Source organism: Diadema setosum, chromosome 1 (assembly GCF_964275005.1).
Source record: "Diadema setosum chromosome 1, eeDiaSeto1, whole genome shotgun sequence".
NCBI lineage: Eukaryota > Metazoa > Echinodermata > Echinoidea > Diadematoida > Diadematidae > Diadema > Diadema setosum.
In genome coordinates this window covers 29344528-29365615 of record NC_092685.1, presented here as the reverse complement: position 1 = coordinate 29365615, position 21088 = coordinate 29344528, and the positions used below count along the sequence as shown (strand labels likewise).

General features: G+C 39.4%; 1 protein-coding gene across 1 annotated transcript in view; it reads right to left on the bottom strand.

Annotated features, from left to right (window-relative positions):
- Positions 1-1888: 1888 nt before the first annotated feature.
- LOC140229434 (exportin-5-like) overlaps positions 1889-21088 on the bottom strand; it is a 32884-nt gene continuing 13684 nt past the window's right edge. Inside the window, exons 16-29 of the mRNA XM_072309687.1 lie at positions 20551-20640; positions 17578-17777; positions 16479-16647; positions 15713-15828; positions 14859-14959; positions 13977-14073; positions 12486-12622; positions 11984-12128; positions 11077-11171; positions 10210-10427; positions 8894-8998; positions 7402-7539; positions 4952-5110; positions 1889-4490 (exon numbers count right to left, since the gene is read on the bottom strand). Coding sequence (XP_072165788.1) covers positions 4341-4490; positions 4952-5110; positions 7402-7539; positions 8894-8998; positions 10210-10427; positions 11077-11171; positions 11984-12128; positions 12486-12622; positions 13977-14073; positions 14859-14959; positions 15713-15828; positions 16479-16647; positions 17578-17777; positions 20551-20640 — 1920 coding nt within the window. The 3' untranslated portion in view covers positions 1889-4340. The remainder of the gene's footprint in view (positions 4491-4951; positions 5111-7401; positions 7540-8893; positions 8999-10209; positions 10428-11076; positions 11172-11983; positions 12129-12485; positions 12623-13976; positions 14074-14858; positions 14960-15712; positions 15829-16478; positions 16648-17577; positions 17778-20550; positions 20641-21088) is intronic.

Sequence of the window (21088 nt, the reverse complement as noted above, 5' to 3'; positions counted from 1 at the left end):
TGAATTTCTCCCAGATTTTAATATGTTGTAGCTGAGACTTTGCGCTATTAGAAATTTGCCTTTTGTTTTTCATACAATGTCTGGATCATGCTAAAAAACTTGGTTGAAATTAAAGCTTATCTTCGATGTATTGAGATATTTCTTTCTTTCTGCAACTTTCTTTGCAATAACTCAAGAAAAACAGCCTCTATCACCCCCATATTTTGCACATGTTTAGTTCATGTTACGTACATTATTTCATAAAATAAGAACTACTTGATCGGACACCATCTTGGGTATGTAAATTAGGGTCAATGGTCATAAATGTTTCATCCTGTATCTTGGTGAATACTTGTCCTATCTTTCCCATATTTTGCACACGCAAGGACCATTTTACAAGAATCATTTCACAAAATAACTACTTTTTGCTCAGATGCCATCTTTGGTGTGCAAAATGGGGTCAAAGGTCAAATATACTTCATTCTGTATCTTCGTTAGTGCATACGGAATTCGGTACCAAAGATGGCAGGTCTGACTCCCTTTTCTAAATGAGACTCCAAACATCACATGGCCAATGTCCTCTCAACACAGATGAAACCTGTATGGTCATGCCTATTGGGATCAGGACTCAAATCATTGATCTCCCAATAGATCGGATCACCTAATTTGTCAGTGTTGACAAATTCCGAGTCTAGTTGTTTTTGTTTTTGTTTTTTTGGACATGCTGTATAGCAATTTGATGATTATGTTCCAGTGTGATGTATTTTGACATTAAAAAAAAAAAGTCCACCCTACATCAGCCACCTTTCTGATGAACAGCTATTCAAGGACTGCCGACAAATCAATTGTGACAAAATGTTGCTTGGTTCTTGATGTCGTAGATGGTTTAGTAGACGAGTGTTTTGCAGAAAGATGCTAATGTGCCTGTGATGTTAAATTCCATATAGCACCTGTAGTTTTCCCAGGACCAATTGTAACAACACTTATCACCTTGCAATTTGGCAGATTGGTATTAGACCACAGGGATTCAAAACAGAAGTGTGTCGAACTATCAATGTCACTTAAATATGTAAATAGTGTAAAAATGTATCATAAATGACTAAAATATTTCAAAGATATATGAGCATGTCTGCTTGATATTCTCTGACCAGTTGATGTGTGAACATTTGTGGTGATTATTATCAGCAGCTGGGGTACTACAGGGGAACCTCGTTATAACCAGCTGCTTCAGATTTCCATGTTTTATCATGTTATCTTGTTATATCAGGGATAAAAACAGCACATAAAAGGAACGGGACCTGAATTATTACAGGGTAATTCTATTAGTTATCTCAGGTATCTCGCTATGTCCCCCCTTGTTATACAAGTACCAAGTTTCAACTGTACAAGAATTCAGAAGTCATACTGGCCTACTCAAATGCAAAGGACTACAATAGCGCAGTGCAATGGAAGATTTCTTAGTCAACTGCTCTCTGTAAACAGTTGATAAAATCAATACTTGTATCTAATATATCCTCAAGGTCAGGCCTCCTTTCATTTTTTTTTTCCCCCCTCTATACTGTAAAAGTGGAAATTTTTGCGGTGTTGAGATGTTTTGCGCAACCAGAAACTAGCGCGAAAAGAAAGCATGCACATACATGTATTTGTGTTGCCATAATTATGTTCCAGCAGTTGATGTCTTGATTCCACAGAATTTAAAACATGTAACACTTGTCTTACCTGGCAGAGCACGAAACAATACTCGCACAAATACAGTATGTGAGCATGGTGCATTCTAGTAGAACTTACTGTTACCCAGGTAGGCAAGCGTCATTACAGTTCACTTGCCCGTCATTTTGTAGCATTCAGTAAAAGCTGCTGTTGATGTGAAAAGTTCCGATGCCAATAAGTCAAAAACAGTGCTGGCTTATTTCAGTGTATCTTTATTATACACAATTCATGTACAGTCAACATAAGGACATTCCACGTGATGATCAATATCAAACAGAGAAATGAAAAAGAAATACATTACAAAACGAGTGCACCAACAACAAGCCACAAACAAAATAAAACAAAATTCAGCTGTCAGCAATTGAAAGGATACCTTGTTACAGATTTCACTTGAGTTTCTTGGAAACTCCATTTCATTGAGATATTCTGTCACACAAATCACATACACACTTGATGTCATAAACTGTAGAATGTTTAATACTGACTCATCCAGAGAGTACTGTTTAGAGTGGATGATTGTATTTCATTTGTAATTGATCTGCAAATAATTACGATGAACAATCACAAGCTACCCTTTGGATTGTGTAGCAACAGTCCAAAGCTGTAGAGGACTCCAGTACAGGGATGTGTATCCGAATCCAAGACTTGAAAAGCATGAACCACCACAAAGCAGCATTTACAAATGTTAAACTTTGAGTTCATTGGAAAGAAGCATGGCAAATCAATACAATGATGAGTGGTATTCCATATTTTCAGTACACAGTTGCCATGCAACGAACAGGACGATTGCACTATTCACACTGATTTAAAAACCTTTGTTCATATCTTCTCGATATGCAACATGAAAGCAAGATATTATCAAGCACAAGGGTGAAGGTTGAGATATGAGTTTTCTTCGATTGGTCTCACTCTGTACAAATGAAATTTGTAAGATTACAACTGATAATTTACAATTTTAACAAACATGTTGGAAAAAAGGAACCAGCGGGAATGGAACCTGTCATCTACTGCTTTCCTGGCAGCGACACTACCACCAAGCTATCCCTGGTTGCTGGCAGTGACATCGTGCCATTGCCGGCAAACAGGCATGGCCTGATGGTAGTGTCGCTGCCCCGAAAGCAGATGACAGGTTCAATTTCCGCTGGCTCCTTTTTTAGACATCATGTTTGTTAGAAATGTAGATCAGCAGTTGTCATCTTACAAATATCATTTGTCAGAGGGAGACAAATTGAAGTCAACTCATAGCTCAATATGCAACATCTTGTCAAATCAGAGAAAAATCAGCAGACACTGCACAAATGTTCTCGTACAATGATCACAGTAAATGAATTTCTTCATCAGGTATGGATTCAACTGTTCCAACATGAATTTGATTCATGACATTCCTATTTTGGCAATTAAATTTGTCTTTCAACACACAACACACATGGCCTAGGGCTTACAAAAGTAATTGTTTTACTGTTGCCCTTGGGCATGTGAGCCCACATCACTGAAATGAGCTGTTTGTACACAGACTGTTCTCCACTGTAAAGCTTACTCTTTCGAGTGAACACACAAGAAATGATGCCGGTGATAAATACATTACCCGCATTGACATAAAAGCAGAAATTTGTGACTCTTTTTTTGTTGTTGTTCACACTTACAATTGCAATCAACATAGCTTGAATACATAGATTCTCTCGACAGTACCCTGTGAGCTACGAGCACAAGTCTATGGAAGATTTATTCCTCTGGCAACAAACCACGTGCACACAAGTTCTATTAATTTTCCCTTCTTTTCTTTTTTTCTTTTTTTTTCACATAGGACAAGTAAAACCAGCTGTTTCAGTGTCTGCAGGGTGTAGAGTGGTGACTGCATGAATTCACCTCAACCAGCTGTGACTCATGCAGATACCATACACAGTTAGCAAAACCTTTCAATTCTCTCTACCAAATACTTCAGATGTGAGATGCTTACAGATATCTTAATGGAATTTGCATAGCATTATTCATGACCTCTCCCTTAAAAAGAGTTGTCTTGCCTTTGCCACGAGTAGTATTCTAAATCATCAATGACTCAAATGGGCAAAGAATCTTGTGTAGCATACAGGACATTCAGGTATCAATGAAAAGCATACTGAGCAAGCCAGTGATTTGCCACTTGATATGTAGCACCGTATGATATCACATCTTTAACTCTGACATGAAGGGTACTTCAAACATGAAAGTACTTCAATAAGAAAAGTCCTCATCCGAGAACATCAAAGGGGGAAAGGGTCTCAAACTGAAATGGCACCCTGTAGTACAAAATAATGGCCCCTGTGATAAACATCTCATAAAACATGTGATGCTTGATGCTTATACCTTCAGCATTAAACAACAAAAAAAAAGAGGAAATTCAAGAAAAACTGTCATTCTGTTCTGCAAAACATTATGCTGCACATACAATTAATTGATTTCCAAAAATTGACTCATCATACGAGTCACATAGATTGAGAGCCAGAAAGATGCTGATTTCAAATATTTTATCATGTTTATGCCCTTCTGGCACTCATCCAACTGTGGCATCTTCACACAAACTGGCCTGTCAGAGGGGGCCACTACCCATGATAACTTATATTTCCTAGGAGTTGCAGATGAAGAGGGTACAGTCCTCCATCTTGTAGCACTCGTCATAAATCGTCGCTGTGCCGGAACAGCATGACGAGGCCTGCATCCTCCCTCTCTTCATCGATGGGTGATGGCTTGTACCTCCTGGGCTTGTAGATGGCGGGGAGATCCTTTATCACCTCGTTCCTCTTGAACTTTTGGCTCACATGTTGCTGTTACAAAACACAAGAAAAGGAAAGAGCCTTTGGTTGTTGTTGTTGGTTTCTGGGGGGGGGGGGAGGGGCAATTTTTATGACTAATCTCAACAAACATACAATAAAGGATGCTGTTCATTCAATTAGGTCATCTGAAGAGTAATGAAAGCAAATTCTGCCACACGTAAGATTGACCTCTGCATGGAAAACATGATGATTGTACTTTATCATTCTAGTTGCACACAGACTCAACAGGTCAAATCTAGAGAAACATCAAATGGAGTGTTTTGCTGCTGAATACAAAACTCACACACTCAAACATTAAAGTCTTTGTGGTATCGCCCCCTCTGACCTTTTTCAACCCAACTCTCTGGTTTAGTTCTCATCATGTGAAGAATTAAAATAGGCTAAGGTGAAAAATGAGACTTTTGACAAGTATGCGATACAGCAGTTGTGAGTAATGTTTGCCCGCATCTCACCCCGATGACTCCAACGAGGAGCTTCTTGAAGGCGTCCTTCTTCTTCTTCTCCGACATGGCCTTGTTGCCTAGCACCCTCTGGTGGAACTGCTGCATGGCTTGCTCGCTGCACTCCGGGAGATTCTTCATCATCTCCGTCAGCACTGGATACTTTTCTCTCTGATTGTGAGAAGCAAACAAGACAGAAATCATATATAAACAGGCAATCTAAATCCAAGCTTTGCTATTTTCATGAGGCTGATTTCTCTTCCACATCTGATGAACACAATTGTTCCTTTTCATAGCTAATGTATTCTCTTGAAACTGGAACTGGAACAAGTAAAGGTTCAAAAGAGACATGTTTGTTAAGTGTCCAAGATATAAATTGGCCAGCTGCATACTACAATTCATAAGTAAAATATTGATGTTTATGAATGTTTTCATGTTTTAATCTCTTGTGTGATTTCAGGCACAATTCACCCATATGCTGCCTCAAAATGACTGCTTTCATTAAAAATACAGCTCTTTATATTTAGACAAGTGTATGAGGGTCTGGAAGCCAGTGTGTGTATAAAGAGACCATACCAGTCCCAACACTCCACCGGTACTATGGACCTCTGTGTAATCTTACTCTACGGCCGGTGAGGTTCACAAAGACGCTGTCACAAACCAACAAAACATTGGATGGGACAGTGTTCAACGGGGAAGGGGATTCCCAGAATGTGACCCTCTGACCAACTATCTCTAAGAGTTCCTTGATGTGCAAGCTGATATATGCTCACTAAAATAAAGAGGAATAATAAAGATTTCATGTCTTTATGATATACATACCGTCGCTGAGGCGACAAGACCTTGTATCTACAAAATGTCAAATGTTCAGGAGAGCACAAAAACATGGCAGCCAAAACACCATATCAAATGGGATAGCCTCTCCTTTGACATGCCAGGGTGGCTTCATTTTTGGGGTAAGACAGCTCGGATTTGGACAGGACATCACTTAACTGATTATCTGACCATTAATCCATAAAAGTACTTTTCATGAAAATTTCAGATGCGAGGTCTTGTAGCCCCAGCGACGATATGTTATATCCTAGTTGTGCAATCAATGATGGAAATTTTGAATTAATAAAAATGATTTACAGGAAATGGATTTCGACTGATGTAACTGAAAATACAAAGAAAGCGAAAAAAAAAATTTAGTTTGGGCTCAATGGCATACATCATTTTATGATTTGGGATGAGGAGAGTCCATATCAAATATGGAATCATACTAAGTATTGTATGAGGAATTTCTACTTAATGCATCGATGCACAGTGTCATTTGTTTCTTCATTCTCACCAACAGGAACCAAGTAGATTACAAATATACAGTTACACACTTACAAACAAACAAACACACACACCCACATATGTGTTTGGACACACAGGGATATATTACGACGCTTGATCCTTTTAGCAAGATTTTCAAATGGGAACTAAATCAACATACAGAAGGTCAGAAACAACTAGAAATGTCGCTACAGCGACTGGTTATACCCCCGCCAAACAACATTTCATAAGCTTTGGTCAAAACAACATTTCATAAGCTTTGGTCAAAAAACTGAGGAAGTAGTTAAATCCGCAAGATCTTTCCTTGATCTTCTGCCATCAATATGCCGTTACCATGGCAACGTACTTTCGGGTACTGTCGAAAAATGCGTCTTGCACATCTACAACCAAAGGCACACATCTGTACCAAGTTTCATGGAAATTGGGCAAAATCTGAGGAAGTAGTTTGCAACACAAAATTTTCCATCATTTTGGCTCATAATATGTGAGCTGTTACCATGGCAACATACTTTTTGTCACTGTCAAGAAATGTGTCATGCTGACCTATATCCTAAGACAAACATTCAATATGAATTCCATGAGAATTGGAAGAACACTGATGAAGCAGTTTTGCCATGAAGCATTTTGCCCTATATTTTACCAAGAACATGCCGTTACCATGGCAACGCACTTTTGGCCACTGCGGAAATATGTGTCTTGCACATTAACATAGTCAGATGAACATCTGTACCTAATTTCATAAAAATTGATCAAAAACTGGGGGAGGAGTTCGCGACGCAAGATTTGTACCCATTTTTGCCCATAATATGCCGTTACCATGGCAACGTACTTTTGGGTACTCTAAAAAAATACGTCTTGCACATCTACAACCCAAGGCACACATCTGTGCCAAGTTTTATGGGAATCGGTTGAAAACTGAGGAAGTAGTTCGCGACGCAAGATTTGCAACGGACCGACCGCCCGACCGCCCGACCGTCCGCTGACTCCTATATACCCCCTTCAAACTTCGTTTGGCAGGGGTATAAAAACAACACACAACAACAGAAACAACAGCAATAGCAACTGTTACAGCAACAACAAAAATTGTCATAGAACTGAGTTTTTCAACAAAAAAAAGAGGAAAAAATGATGCAAGGACTCACAAGTAGTTCATAGTGCTGGAGAGCTCTGAGGACAAGCTCTGCTAGACACGTGTCATGCTCCCCATGAACTTGCAGCCCTTGTAGGATGGAGGTGTAGAGGAAGGCTGCTGCCTCGGGCAATAGAGGGCGCAATGCCAGCTGAAAAATAACATACACCACACTCGGTACTCAATTTGAACATTGAACATCACAGCATGACAACCACTTATTTGCATACATACATTGAATCACGACATCAGAAAATCAGGCAACTAGGTAACCTTACTACAGGGAGTGGTTTTGTTGGGTTTTGTTTATTACTGGGTGCAGGTTATGTGGGCTGCATCAAACTACAATCTGGCATTGCCCAAAAATGAAGTGGAAGCACAAAGCAGTTGAGTTAACCCTATTCTAACTGGAGGGGGGTCAAATTGAACCCCCCCCCCCATCGACGTTTCGCACCACGATTCCGCAATGCGCAAAGATTTTGCCGCATCGTTTCACGACTTTTTTCATTGAAGTCTTCCGCATATTTTCAGACCAAATTTGCGACGTCTGGGTACACGGTTCTGAAGTTACGTAATGTTATGCATATGCATGTCAACCCGAAAACAGCTCAAATTCATGATATCGTGTGCAAATTGAATGCAAATTGTGTTTTTTGGTTAAATTGATATAAATTAGATTATTTCAACTTTAAATCATTGAAATTAATCAATTCTAGTGTAGATAAGCCTGAAAAAGTGCCTACAACAAATTTTGGCAAAAAAACAATAGAAAAAAAAAGTCGAAAAAACAATAAAATACATAAGAAATTTACAAAACAATAAAAAACAATAGAAATTGATTTTGATTGTGCTATTTTTTTACATGAAAATTGTTTGATATGTCTTGAGGAATTCTGACACAAAAATTTAGCAATACTTCAGTCTTTTTAATGGAGTTATAGGTGAAAATATGATTTCATGCACAAATTTGCATAATTGATTTATTAAAAATAGAAAGGCAATATTTTTCTATTGTATGACCATGTAATCTTGTAGTTGACATCCAGCTTCAGGCAAAATTTCACGGCGATCGCGCGATCGGTGGCCGAGATCTGAAGGGGGGGTCAAATCGCCCCCCCCAGTAAAAACTTGGTCTCAAATAGCTCAGTTAGAGAATAGGGTTAAAAGCAATCAATACAAAAAGAAAGTTGTACACATCAATGGATAATTGTAGGTTTGTCTGAGTGTATCATATCAAAGTCTGAAAGTACATTTTACAAAATTCAAACATGCTGGGCACAAAATAAATGCTTTGATACATACGCACATCAAATAATTATTTTGATAACTGCCTCATCATACGCCAATCTCATTTCATTACACACATGAAGTTCACTTGTACGGTGTTGAATGACCACATAATGCCAGCTAAGAGAGCCAAAATTGTGTTAATGCTATGCTACACTGACGAAGTTAGTGTTCATACGGTTCTGAAGAGGGATTGTAATCATGGAATGCACACAAACCTGTTGTAGCACCAGCCATGAGAGTCGACAAGCCTTGATGCACACACCAGTGTCCGGCCAAGACATGGCAGAGTACACACACATCACTAGACTCTCACACAGTCTCTGGAAGAAGAAGAGGAAAACAAACCAAAGGAAATATGTAAAGAAGGGAAATCAACGATACTACCATTTCAGCACAATTTGTCAATCTCAGCACCATGATAGCTGAACTGTGTACACAGCCTGCAAAGAAGATCTTTCCAGCATGCTGACAATTTACATTCATTAGATAATTTGATCGTGATGGCCTAAGGGGGCAACGATACAAACTACATATCTCTTAGTCAGGGCTCGACACTAACGGTGGCCCAGTGGCCCGGGGCCACCAAAAATGAAAGTCGGGTCACCAAATTTCAAAAAAGGGCAAATTTGGTGGCCCACCTCGGGCCACCAAAATTTTTTGAAAAGTATGTCAATAAATTCGCAACTTTTTGCGCCGGAAATTAGCAGTTAAATTTGTTTAAAGGATGGATGAAAAGGACTGAATGAGTGCCTGAGAGTGAGTGTTGCAAGTTTGTTGAAGTTTATTTATGAGAAGATATGTCTAACTTCTAATTCTTACTATCATAAAACTTAAACATTTGACTCATTAAAAAAAAGGACTTTTAATGTTTTTTATTGTTTTTTTCGGGACACCAAATTTTTCTCTCGGGCCACCAAAAATTTGAAATTTAGGATTTTGGGGGCCCCATCGGGCCACCAAACAAAAAAGTTAGTGTCGAGCCATGTCTTAGTTATATGGCACAGGGTCAGTGAGAGCAGATTTTACCCAATTAATCAGAGTATCCAATTGAGAGTTGAGAAATTTTACTGCATTGATAACAAAGTGTTTATTCATACACTTTTATTTCACCAGGAGTAACCCAATAGCTTAAACTATACCAAATTATGCGTTGACTATCATACAATAACAGTCAACGAAAACAGAAGGAAGGACTGGTACACTGTCTTACAGCAGGTGATACAGAAATGTATTTATGGATTTGGATGTTCACTTGATACTGTGTGTAAAATGTTGTGAGCACTGTATGTCACTTTTGCCTACATCACAGTGATGTAGAAGAACTTCAGTTTAAAAAAGGATTCTGCAAGTTTCTCAATGAATGCTTATCAAAGATATTACGCTCTAAATACATAGTCTATGATGACAACATATTTCTCTCGATCAAGAGCTGATAAAACCACAGGGCACTCGGCCCATTAGAAAAAATGCAATCGCATGAAAGGAACAAATTACCTCAAGATCAAAGTGAAAGATGGCAGTCTTTACTCACCTCATGTTGGAGCATGACCTTGCCCATATCACTGATGTTGTCCATGTCTGGCTTGTTGGGAGTCTGGGCTCCTCCTGGCTCACCCTCTGCCTGGTCCATCCCATCCATCTCCATGTCATCCTCACCCCCCTCACCACTGCCTCCTCCTCCTCCCTCTATCGCCGTAGCAACGCCACCACTTCCGGCAGATGCGTGTGTCTTCTTCCAGCACAGGAGGCCTTTCGGGTCAAAAGGAGACAGTAAATACAGGAAAGATTCAACATTCAACAATCCCAATTTTCCATACTGAAAAGCCTATTTATTCTCAAGATAATTAACAGTCATCTGTGTCGTGTCTTTCTAATTACCAGCATCAATTCTCTTTACCCTGTAGGTTCAAGTGCATGCTTGATCTATGCACACTTTAGTCTCATGAAAAACTTGAAAAATACTTTAAGGTCAGCGGAAGGTAATAGCCATCACTTTATCCAACTTTATCACATGAAAATTGGCTTTTATAACAGTTTCACAAACAAAGTCACATTCCCAATTCCATCGTCATCGGCTTGTGTATACTCTATCGATACATTTCAATCTCACATGGAAGGGGTTTTCAGGTGTAGTACCCATTACAAAAAATTCAATTGACGTCAACGAGTACATCTCATAATCGAATAATTGACAGTAAATGGACAATATTTTCATCAGTTGGAGTTGGTAAAGCAGCCAGGCTGGTACAGAATGTAAGTTTCAAATTTGGCAAAGACACAGTCAAGTGCTGCTTGCATGGGGTTGACCTATGGAGATTTCTACGTCTGAACGAGACAAACTCATGAAGGCGAGCTTGATCTTTCTGAGGTCGGTTGATAAAGGCCCTCCGGGTCTTACCGATCAGCTCCATGTGTTCCCTGGTGACGGCTCTCGTCAAGTGCTCCTCGAGGACCTCCTGCGCCTCAAGCTCCTCCTCCCGCTCGTCCCCCTCGCTGCTCGGACCAGCAGGTGGACGACATCATCGTGGGCAAGGAAGGAGAGAGGATGAAGGAAGAAGCATCATGAGAGATTGAATGACTGGAAGGAGATGGTTACAGACTTCAATTTTCTGCCAACACTGTGGAACTAAAGACGCATCCCTGTTTCATCATCATGTCATGCTTGGGAAATTGTAGTACATAATTATGCTCTTCTACACACTCAAGACCAGTACCCAGCATGCTTGAATAGTTGTATGAAGTCATAGAGTTCTTGACACTCATTGTATCTCATATATGTTTGTGAAGTTACTACCAAAAAAAAAATAATAATAATTATTATTATTATAATTGGAATTGACACATTTGAACAGTAATTTTTCTCCTTGATAAAGGTTCATTGTTTACACTTTTGATGAATGTTTCTCAAAAGCATTGCAAGGACTCATGTTTTACACTGCCACAAATTTAAAAACATTACTAACTTGTTACTTTCCATGGATTTGATAAAACACATAATTTTCTTTTTCCTAGAATCCATTTTCATGATTTGTAACACACAGACATACACTCAATGCAGGCAAAAAAATTTTCACTGCAATAACTGCAAAAGGCATTTGTCTTTTCCAGGCATGATATAATTAATGAAATTGCTGGTTTTCCCTTGAAAATATTGCAAGACTTGTCCTGCTCTGGTAGTGCTTGCTATCTTATTTACAGGTACCAGACATCTGACCTTAATCCTGAAGAGTCACCAAGTGCACCCCTCTCCCCTCCTCTAAAGTTCCCATGTTACCCCCAACATCATCTGGCACGCGTGTCCCTACCTGCTCTGCCTCTTCTGTATGACAGCAGCCCACTGTTGTTTGAGGCGATTCACCATGTGCGCATTCAGGCCAGCCATGGCCGGGACCAGGACAGACTGCCAGCACTGGCTGGGGCAGAACTGGACCAGGGATTTGGCTACCACACGTGGATGATGAGAGGAAGGGGGTTAAGGAAATCACTTGTCCTACCAGGATGACACTTCATGGATTGCATTCACTTTCACCCTCCTCTGAAACACTCCTATTGTAAAATAATGCACCTGATGTGATAGGGATAAACCCTTGACAAATTTCAGGAAATAGAAATAGCATTTACAGTTCGAATACCACTGAATGTTACAATCATTTCAGTCTCAAGAAAATCAAAAACACAGGACATGTTTGTATTTCAGTGTTATAAACAAATATTTAAAACAGCTACTACATTTGATAATCATCCAAGCTTGGGAAGGTGCATAAAAGCAGACACTAAACATATCATATGTGCATGATGAAAGGATATGAATGATGTGTCTGATTCTGTAGTCTGGCAAATGATGAAGGTTGGCAAATATTGAGCCGAGGAGCTGATCTGACAGACCCTCCGTGGCGTAGAACTCATAACCAAGCCTCTGGAAGGAGTCTGCAAAGAGGTGACATCTGTAGATACACAAAAAAGAGAGAACAGGATGAGTGATCACAAGGAACATCTTGTTCAGTTTGTAAACGCCTAAAAATGAGAAAATAGGTACACTCTGTTCATTTTTCTTTCCAAATATGATGAAATGCCTCTTAACTAAATTTATGTAACTATCATCTACAGGTCTCTTTGAATGCTTCCAAAAGAATTCCTCGGCAATATGATGATAATATGAGCAATGCCTATCTAAATATGCTTGTTTACCTTTGGAAGCAGTGATCTCAAAAATGTTCAAGATATCACATTTGATATTTATGTGTGGGTCTGTTGTATCACAAAACATCCTACCATATAAGATTTTTGCAATAAAGCCTAAAATATAAGGAGATATCAGTGTTTTTCTCAATAAACTGTAACTGTAGATGGTTTAGTCTGGAAACATTTTTATCATATAACATTGATTATACGGATTCAAATTTTTACAGTGGTTGATTCTATCCGTAACTCACATTTTAGAACTATTTTAAAGCACTAACGCTGTGTTTTTGTTTCATCTGCAAATGGTAAATCATGCCTTTAATAAAGATTTACAGAATGCATTCATTGTGCCTGTATCGAAGAAGCAACATTGAAAACCTGGGGCATAAAGCTTGAATACAATATTCCATGCACTATAAAAGCATTTCATACAGAAGAAAAAAAATTTGGGTCTTTGTCAGAAATCCTTGCACTGGATTTCAGTAGCAGTCATTGCCATTTTTTGACACAATACTACAATTTTAGGCTTGATGGTTTAGCATCAACCCACAATACATGTACACAGTATTTAGAAAGAGTAATTCTGTGACATAGCTCAATGCATTTTCAGATATTATTTAATAATAAATATCTAATACTGTATACGCCGATACTTTCACGTCCAGATATTTTTGCAAATGGCAGTTGATCAGACAAACATTCATGAGTTAATTTTGCACTTTGTGATCTTTTCATTATCACGATAATTAAAAAAACAACAACACACAAATGTTAGATGAAGGTGAGACTTCTAAAACAAACCTAATTTGTCAAAACATTGCTTGAAATGTGATCACATCTCTCAGAAAAAAAAAAGAGAAAAAAGTAAAGTACTAGTATTCTAAGAATTTGAGAAGGAGGGCTGATAGCATGGTATTGGGCTCTACTACTAGTACTCACTTGATATTGCAATGCTAGTGTGCTGGGCTGGGACAGTGCATGCAGGGCACATTTTTGTCTTCATTTTTGTCAATACTTTTGCAAGTTACAGCGCATTTTCACATTCAAGAGCACATTTACAAAATTCGGGAAAATGTCAGTGCTTTGATACAGTATTACTAATAAAAGTGAACTCACATGTTCTCATAGATGACGTTGAGGAAGGTCTGAACTTTCTCCATGACTGGTTTGTTTGATGGCATGTCATGAATATCTAAGCTGTTGACATACACCCCTGCACGGAATTAGAGAAAAATTAAGGACATGCATAGATTGAGTACAGGTAAGTTATCTTCATTTACAAAGATTCCATCTCTTCATTTGGAAAAAAAAATGGGATATGAGGAAAAACCTGGAGAGAAATAAAGAGGGCTCATGCATCATTTCTGTTGCATCTCAAGTTATTAAACTAAGTACCCATGCATTTTCAGTTTAGCACAGGATTCAGAAACCATGGCACAGTGCAATCTTAGTTTCAAGCACTACGAAGTGGTTGAACATACATTTCTCGGTCAGTTTAACCCATAATATCTATAACAAATTCTTTTTTTATTCATGCTGTCAAGACAAATCACAGGGACACATATGATCTTAAAATATCCGTATAAAATCCACACATTTTTACCACAAGCATTCAACAATACAACTCTCAAAGGAGTCTTCCAAATTCATATTTTCTGCTACAGCATTAACACAAGATAAGTACACCACAACTTTCTGCATGTTCAAACAGCAACAAGCAGGCAAACGGTACTGTCAGCAGGCATGGCAATGAAGATGGACTGCTTGCTTGATTGATGTAACATTCCTTCATCTACATACAATGGTGACTTGTGCATCTTGATTGTAGCTGTCCACGTTTCCCTAAAATGTAGTTTTCTCAAGTTTCTTTTACAATAAGACTCAAGACAAAACACTTGGGTCTTTTTCTCAACATGCATCACATTGACCTAACATGACCACATAGACCCCTCTAATTTCACCCACATTCAAGTAGCATCATACTATAGAGTCACCTACCTAGGATGGTGTTTCTCTCATTGTCCGTCATGTCGTACGATTTCGTGTACTCTGGGCAGACTTTCGCTCTGATTTCCGGCGCCCATATACCATTCAGCGTTCTGTGACAGAGCAGATGAGAACATGACATACTGGAGCAGGTTGCACACATATCTCTTAATTGTGGAATAGTATTACCTTGTGTCATATCATTTACAATGATACCTCATCACGCACTGTGTACTAGTGTACCTACAAACCCATTGATGACTAGTCCTACGTACTACCACTCGGGCAAGTGACTATGGAAAATGCGTGTTGTAGCAAAATCAGCCCCTTCTCAACAGGTTAAGAAGAGCAAAGCAGATCACAAGGTTGTTGATAATCGAAGTTCTATAAACCTTAAAAAAAAAAAAAAAAAAAAACCTCTCCTCAAGCATTTGTTTTTTGTTCTCATCTTATCCATCAGTCAGTCTATCGATTGATATACCTATCTCTTCATCTCTGTAATGATGAATTGAACAATTACCACTGACTGATTAAGTCAAAAGTACAGCAGAGAGTAAGGACAAAACAAATTTATAGCTGTGCTGATATCATTATGATTAACATATTACGTTCTCATGTTTTCTAAATACTGCACAACATTGTTGGACAAAATAATTCAAATCACTAAATGCTTGGTTTTTACACACTACAGAAGTGTTCATTTATAAAAATGCAAATGGTTTCTAGTCAAAATACTGTGAGCAAAACACAACAGACTACGTATGAAATTCACACTGTAGTGGTACTACACAGGGCTTGCAAAGTTGTTCTCATTAACATATACTCGTGCCAGACTTGACACTTCGAACATGACAAACTGATCCTACCTGGCTAAGGTGAAAAGGTTTGGCAAGAGAGGTACAATGTGTGGCGTGCAGGGATTTTTGTAGATGCAGGTCCCGTTGGGTAGGTGACCACTGACAAAGCCTCCAGCTTCAGCGACCTAATAACGAAACACAGCAAAGTACAAGGCATTTGACGTCAGACTCCACAACTAAGACAATACAGAGAGAAGGTTTCAGCCATCCAAGATATTATCAATGGTGCTTTTACCACTTGGCCTCTTTCACCTAGCCATGCTTTAATTGCACATATTTGAGTACCTCCTCTTTTTTTTTTTTTTCCTGCTAAGAACCCTATTTCTTTACAACTACATGTCTTTATCATCCCAATGGCTGGCAACTACAATGAACATGCAGGGAAATTTCTATGCATTTAATAGCATTTGCATACACACATCAATTTGCATATCTTGATCACGATTGTGACTGACCTACTTAATACCGACATAAAACAAAGGATAATGCATCATGAAGATTTGCTCTTGATACTTACTTCAGCTTTGATTTACTAGAGAACAAACAATTATTTAACTTATGCTTATCTGTTTGTGCTGTTTTCCAGAAGCTCTATGATATAATAAAAGTAATCTTGTAAGGTTTGTTGCAGTCTTTTCATATCTCCCCCCCCCCCCTTCATGCTGCTAAATATCTATGTTCACTTCTTTTTTCATTTCTAAAAATCCCTAGAAGCTGTATGACCAAGGAAGCAGGACCCAAAATGACCAATGTGTGGACATCAGAAGGGACGTACCTCTGGGTCACTCGGCCAGCAGCTCCTCTTGATAACAGCTAAGCTGGTGGAGAGACAGTTGAAAACTTGTGCCCGATTCCTGTTGTGGGTGTCCTCCTGGCTGGGCTGGACACTGCTGGGCTGAGCAAGGCCAATGTGGTGGATGAACATGTCAGGTGACTGGACCATTCTACCTCATGAAGGAGGAGGAGAAGAAGGAGGATGGTGAGGGGAAGGAGGAGAGGGGAAGAGGAGGGGGAGGAGGAGAGGCGAGGGGGGAGGAGGAGGAGGAGGAGGAGGGGGGAAGGAGAGGGGAGGAGAGGGGAGGAGGAGGAAGAGGAGGAGGAGGAGGGAGAGGGGAGGGGAGGAGGAGGAGGTGGGAGGGAAGAAGATGAGGAGGAGGAGATGAGGAGGGGGAGGAGGGGGAGGAGGAAGAGGAGGGAGGTGAGGTGGAGGAGGAAGAGGGGGAAGAGGAGCGGGAAGAGGAGCGGGAGGAGGAAGAGGAGGAGGAAGAGGAGTGGGAGGAGAAGGGGAGGAGTAAGATGAAAGGACAAAAACTATGATTACAATATTGTTTATGTTTGAGACATACCAACATAATGTAAATACAATATTAATGTCTTTCAATAATCATCATCTGTTCTCCCATGAAAAACAAAGAGCATTGAGAGTGCCTACCAAAGAGAAAAAAAACTGAAGTTTCTACTCTGCAATTGACACGACTTAGTATTCCATTCATCAATTCACCAACCCTCCTAAGTTTCACAGAGCTTCATCTGTTGATAGCATCATGCATTTGAAAAACATCTTGTAAAAAACAACTTCATAAATATCACAACAAATTAAGACATTTGACTTAAGATGGCAAAGAAGCAAAGAAACTGATCAAAGACATGGCATGACTGACACTGTAAATGGATGCATCCATCTCAAAATCACAACTATTCCAAGATATTCAACGAATGCCAGGTGACATGACATCAAAAAACTTAAATAATTGCATTATTTCCCTAAAATAAAGATTGATTTGTTGCCTCTGTGTCATTGTTTTCATAAGTTAGTTTCGTCCATATAGGTCCATTCCTCTTTCCAAGAAAAAAAAATCCAAGCATGAGCATACTCAGATATTGTCTGCGACTGCCACACTTTGGTGATAGGCTGCATTATTTCAGCAATAAGGGCGCTCTGTCGTTCAAAGTTGTGCAGGCCATTGTTGAGCAGGATGACTGCTTCATTGAGCGTCACCCTTTCGAGCTGGGTCAGCTGATCGGGGTCGGAGCTTAGGGTCTGCACTTGGCTGTAGATCTTCTCAAAGTGGGGCTGCAAATCAATGAAGACAATTAGATAATCGGTTTGCCCAGTACAACTGAAATTTTAATCCTGCCATAAGAATGTAATAATAAAGTAATAAGAATGGGACACCTGCCAGTAAAGAGCACTGTACATGCTGACATTGTCATAAATTGTAGTTGATGCGACATTTTCATTATTATCATTATATTTTCAAAATGAAAAAAAAAAAACCTATAAGACAAATATTTAGAAAAAAGCATGACTTCTCCAATAAACCAATATGTTGAAACAGTGCTTGAAATGAGAGCAAATCTCTCATACAGAAAAATACAAGTATTCCACGGATTTGAGCAAGGGACCCAACTGCATGGCATCTGGGCTCTACATGCACATGTAGTAGTCACCTGATATTGTAACACTAGTGTGAGGCCTGGGACAGTGCTTCCTTAACACAATTTAGGTACAAGTCATCCATATTGTGCCTAAAAGTGACTGCTCTAAAGTGGATCCACTCTGAAAATGAGTTTGTGTGAATAGAAGCTGAAAAATTAGAAAAAGTTGTGTGTTTTGAGGTTGTGATCAATCAAACACAAAAGGGTAATTCTGATATGTTAAATGTGAACTCACTCCACATTTGATCTGACTATACCATACTATTTTTGTTTTTCCATCCAGTAAATTCCCTATCATACATGTATCCAAATATAACTATTGTAAATATTTTTCTAAATTACCTTTGCATGCAATAAAAAACATACCATTCCTTCATCAGTAATAAATAATAGGAGATTTTTTGGATTTTTTTTTTGCACATGCTACATCACAGAGTTGCCAATTTGTGTATATCAATCAATCACAACATTAAATAAAAAAAAAATTATAACTTTCTCAATTCTGATCAGACTTTGCTCAAACTCTTCCTAATCCACTCATTTTTCTGTTTCTACTCAAACGACCTAATTTTCAGGGTACCCTTCCCCTTTAATCTATGACATCTTTCTTTGTGGGGACATTATCCTTCAATGTCTAGACACTTGTATGAGGTTCTGGAGGCCAGTGTGTGTATAAGAGACCATACCAGTCCCAACACTCCACCGGTACTATGGACCTCTGTGTAATTTTACTCTACGGCCGGTGAGGTTCACAAAGACACTGTCACAAACCAACAAAACATTGGATGGGACAGTGTTCAACGGGGAAGGGGATTCCCAGAATGTGACCTCTGACCTCTGTGTGACATCTCATGCTACTGCCAGCACTCTCAGCTAGGGGGGAGTATGAATTACTTTGCGACTATTGCTTCTGCGACAATTCCAACCATGAAATATCTCCACGTTAATCCAAACATGAAACCTACCGACAAGCACAACCCTAACCCTAATCCTAATCCTTGCATCAAACTAAACTTAAAACCCTATCACAACCCTAACCCTAAATCCTTGGAGAAATAAGACCGGCGCAATTGTCACAGGAACAAATGTTGTGTCACCTACTTGCACAGAGCACGAACCTGGGAACAGGGCTCTGTTATGGGTATTGAAACTGTGTTGTAGAGCACTTGATAGCAATTCCTGCATGTCTTTAGCAACAATCTGACTAAAATGATCAGTAGTTATACTTCTTTATAACTCCTTGTTTTTAATCTTTCTTTTTTACCTTTTCATCTTTCATTTAAAGATAATATAAAGTTTTGGTATTACCTCAAAAGTTTCCCTGAATTTCCTTGTCTTAGTTTGTGTTCTAGGTTAAAGTACCTTTCATATAACTAACACTGTGAGACTAACTCGCCCCAAAGTGCTCTCATGTCTTAGTAATCAAGCAATAATGGTTTCGTACCAGAGCCGCCGCGGTACGGCGGCGAGGTAGTACACGTATTGTACGAAACCATTATTGCATGATAACTGCGACCAGCAGTGTGCAGCCCCATACGCATACTGAGTAGCTAACTGCGACCACCAGCCCCATACGCATAGCTAAATGGGGCTTCGCATTGTGGCTTACAGGATCATGACAGATTTAGTATCGCGGGTAAATATCAACTTAAAATCCAAAAATTTTTTCAATTTGAAGACTTACCAGTTCAGTTGAAGTATTGAAAACAGGCTTCGGGCAACGTTTGGTTTTGCCAATAGTCCCTTTCTGTTCGAATTGATGACTGAATGTGACTCGGTCGAGAGGACCTTGGGAGAGCTACACTGAATTGACGGCCAGCACATGCGCACACAAACATCTTATCCGTTCATGGATTTGAAATTTGTTCACATGTGATGTGTGCGTATGCGCTGGCCGTAGTAATCAGTGTATGTAGCTCTTCCAAGGTCCTCTCGACAGAGTCACATTCAGTCATCAATTCGAACAGAAAGGGACTATTGGCAGAACCAAACGTTGCCCGAAGCCTGTTTTCAAGACTTCAACTTAATTGGTAAGTCTTCGGAAGAATTTTTTGGATTTTAAGTTGATATTTACCCGCGATACTAAATCTGTCATGATCCTGAATGCTACAATGCGAAGCTCCATTACGCTATGCGTATGGGGCTGCTGGTCGCAGTTAATTGCATGATTACTAAGAAATGAGAGCACTTTGGGGCGAGTAAGTCTCACAGTGTTAGTTATATGAAAGGTACTTTAACCTGAAACACGGAAATTAAAGGAAACTTTTGAGGTACCAAAACTTTTTATCATCTTTAACTCAAAGACAATGCAACACTCTACATTGTATAAAAGGTGCAATCTCCCTCCTGTACAGCAACTCAAATTTTGCCTATGTATTGAACAGGGACTGAAGCTTGTCTGAACTTACCAGCATGAGGTCCTGGTGGTCACGGCACATCTTGACCAGGGCGGAGCAGGCATGTCTCCGGACGTTCTGTACTGACCGTGTCCTAGTCTTCTGAAAAAACACCAACAACGAGCCAGCATTAGCCCCTGTGCTTTAATACTGAGACCTTTCACAGCAAGGATAGGACACACACACAGGACATTTCTTTTACTATCTAAATGTATTTCACTGTAGCCAATTAGTGAGAACCAGTAACAAAAGCCACTTTCAAATTTTCATATGACTACAGCAATTTATACATTTTCCCCCCAGTTTCCCCACAGTGTCTTTCCTCTATGCAATGACATACTGGAAGCTCTGGAGGCCTTTGAAGAAATCACCCAGTTTCTGAAACTGCGACATATCTTAATTTGACACCAGTGAAGAGGAATTATCATCAGAAACTTTAAACAATAACATCTATGCGTATGTCAGAGACTCCAACTCTCCCATTTTCGACGGGAGATCTCCCGCCGAAAGCCCATTTTTGCGCAATCTCCCGTTCTCCCGTTTGAGATTT